Source organism: Lolium rigidum, chromosome 5, assembly GCF_022539505.1.
Source record: "Lolium rigidum isolate FL_2022 chromosome 5, APGP_CSIRO_Lrig_0.1, whole genome shotgun sequence".
Taxonomy (NCBI): domain Eukaryota; kingdom Viridiplantae; phylum Streptophyta; class Magnoliopsida; order Poales; family Poaceae; genus Lolium; species Lolium rigidum.
Window position 1 is genome coordinate 121595831 of NC_061512.1, and position 2717 is coordinate 121598547.

The window sequence follows — 2717 nt, forward strand, 5'->3', positions numbered from 1 at the left end:
ATGTTCCAGCAGCAGCTGCAGGAGGACGTGCTGTCGTCGGCGACGTCGTCGCCGGCGTCCACGCTGTACTCGCCGACGCCGTATCCTGCCACCGGGACGTGGGTGCAGGAGCTGAGCTCGGACCAGTGTAGCGTGCGGCTCATCAGCCTGCTTTACCAGTGCGCCTCCGAGGTGGCGGCGGGGGCGTTCGATCGCGCCAACCTCTGCCTGGAGCACATCATGCAGCTCGCGTCGCTAGACGCGCCGCACACGCTGCAGCGCCTCGCCGCCGTCTTCGCCGACGCGCTAGCCCGGAAGCTACTGAACCTCGTGCCGGGCCTGTCGCGGGCGCTCCTGTCGGCGTCGGCCTCCGCCGACACGCACCTCGTCCCGGCCGCGCGCCGCAGCATGTTCGACATGCTCCCGTTCCTGAAGCTCGCGTACCTGACCACCAACCACGCCATCCTGGAGGCGATGGAGGGCGAGCGGTTCGTGCACATCGTCGACCTCTCCGGCCCGGCCGCCAACGCGGCGCAGTGGATCGCGCTGTTCCACGCGTTCCGCGGCCGGAGCGAGGGCACGCCGCACCTCCGCATCACCGCCGTCCACGAGAGCAAGGAGTTCCTTGCCGGCATGTCCGCGGTGCTGGCCAGGGAGGCCGAGGCGTTCGACATCCCGTTCCAGTTCGACGCCGTGGAGGCGAGGCTCGAGGACATGGACTTCGACGCGCTGCGGCACAACCTCCGGGTAAGGTCCGGCGAGGCGCTCGCCGTGAGCGTCGCGCTGCAGCTGCACCGCCTTCTCGCAGCAGAAGACGCCGACGGCGGCAGGAGGTACTGCGGCGCGGGCGGCCTTACCCCGCTCCAGATCATCGCGCGGTCCAGCCCGAGTAGCTCCGAGGAGCACCTGGAGAGGGATTTAAACACGCGGTTGCAGCTGAGCCCGGACGCGTCCGGGCTCTCGCCCCAGTCACCCATGTTCTCCCCGGCGGGGCAGGCAAGGCCGAAGCTGGGATCGTTCCTGTCCGCGGTGAAGGCGCTGTGTCCCAAGATCATGGTGGTGACGGAGCAAGAGGCGAACCACAACGGCGCGTTGTTCCACGAGAGGTTCGACGAGGCGCTCAACTACTACGGGTCGCTGTTTGACTGCCTGGAGTGTGCGGCGGCGGCGGCGCACCGGGGAAGCGCCGCGGAGGAGCGGGCACGAGTGGAGCGGGCGGTGCTCGGCGAGGAGATCAGGAGCATCGTGGCGTACGAGGGCGGAGAGCGGAAGGAGAGGCACGAGCGAGCGCGGCAGTGGGCCGGCAGGATGGAGGCGGCCGGAATGGAGCGGGTGGGGCTGAGCTACAGCGGCATGATGGAGGCAAGGAAGCTACTGCAGAGCTGCGGGCGGGGCGGGTCGTACGAGGTGAGACACGACGCCGAGGGCCATTGCTTCTTCTTCTGCTGGCACAAGAAGCCGCTCTACGCCGTCTCGGCATGGAGGCCGGCCGGTGCAGGGTATCACCACGCCGGCGGCGCAAGGTCCAGATGAGAGCGTGTGAGCCGTGACTGTCGATCGACTCGGGCGCTGCTCTGTTTGCAGCGTATCTCGTGCCGTATGTGTCAATGTGTGTTCTAATTGAGGTATATGCTAGATTGACTGTGCAAGTGTGGATTGGATTGAAGTGAACAGCTTAATTCTACTTTGCTGAAGAACAGTTCTTTTTGCAAAAATTTCACCTATCTATTATAATCATCAATGGTGTAGTACAAATAGCTTAAAAATAATGAAAATTACGAATGCGCACTTAGACCACCTAACGATGACTACATACACTAGCACGAGCCGGAAGGCGCGCCGCTGTCCTCACCCCTCCATGTCAGAGCCGGGAAAACCTTGTGAGAGTAGAGTTTGTTGTAGTAGACATATATGAAATCTTCGTGCTAAGGCCCCAAAAGGTCAGAGCAGCAACCATCCTCGATGATGATAACCGTAGATTGAAAGAGACTGTCATGAAACCACACCAGCGAATACGAACGTCGACCGGATCTCAGAAGATCAGATATGCACACGACTCCATGCACCGTGAAAGAGAAGGTGGTGCACAGCTTGTGTACTGTGATCGAAAGCAGTTCAACACAGAACTAGATGGCAGTGCACGGGCCATGAACTGCTACCGTGCACTGCAGAATATAAGACAGTGCAATCTTACCACGAAAGGCAGTGAAAAAAGAGTTCATCAAAACATATCAACCTGGGATCTAGTTGAAGATCTCGATATGACGAAAACATTCATTTAAATGGATTACGATTTAAACTCATGGTTTAAAAGATATTTCTTTTTTCGTAAACGAATCTAGGAAAAAGGGAAACCAACTAGCGGTGCACTCCACAACCGACATGTGGCGCGTAGGAAAATGAGTGGGGGGGGGGGCTTCTAGTTGCGCCACTTGTTGTGCACGGAAGCACGGCGGGCGCCATTCTGGGGAGGACGCTCTTTTGTAGTATTTTTCTAGCATACCCCTCCATTAATCGTTGATCATCCGTACTGTTTGCCAGTCAGGATCTGAGAACTAGACATCATTGTCGAAGAGGAAGATCGAAAGTGAAGACTACTGTTAATAGCGAAGCCCACATATCTGAGAATGCCCTTGACAACCAACCAATGAGTAATGTGAGGCTTGTGATGGTATTGACACACCTCATTAACAGCAAATGACATCTGATCGTGCCACTATGAGATATTGCTGCCGCTC

General features: G+C 58.4%; 1 protein-coding gene across 1 annotated transcript; it reads left to right on the plus strand.

Moving 5' to 3' along the window:
• Positions 1–1512, plus strand: LOC124656332 (scarecrow-like protein 3). Its single transcript, XM_047195096.1, has one exon. It carries the CDS (start codon positions 1–3, stop codon positions 1510–1512), a length of 1512 nt encoding a protein of 503 aa, XP_047051052.1.
• Positions 1513–2717: the final 1205 nt, after the last annotated feature.

What these genes read in the sequence shown, in the direction of transcription:
- LOC124656332 (XM_047195096.1), top strand. Translation starts at nt 1, where the DNA reads ATGTTCCAGCAGCAGCTGCAGGAGGACGTGCTGTCGTCGGCGACGTCG.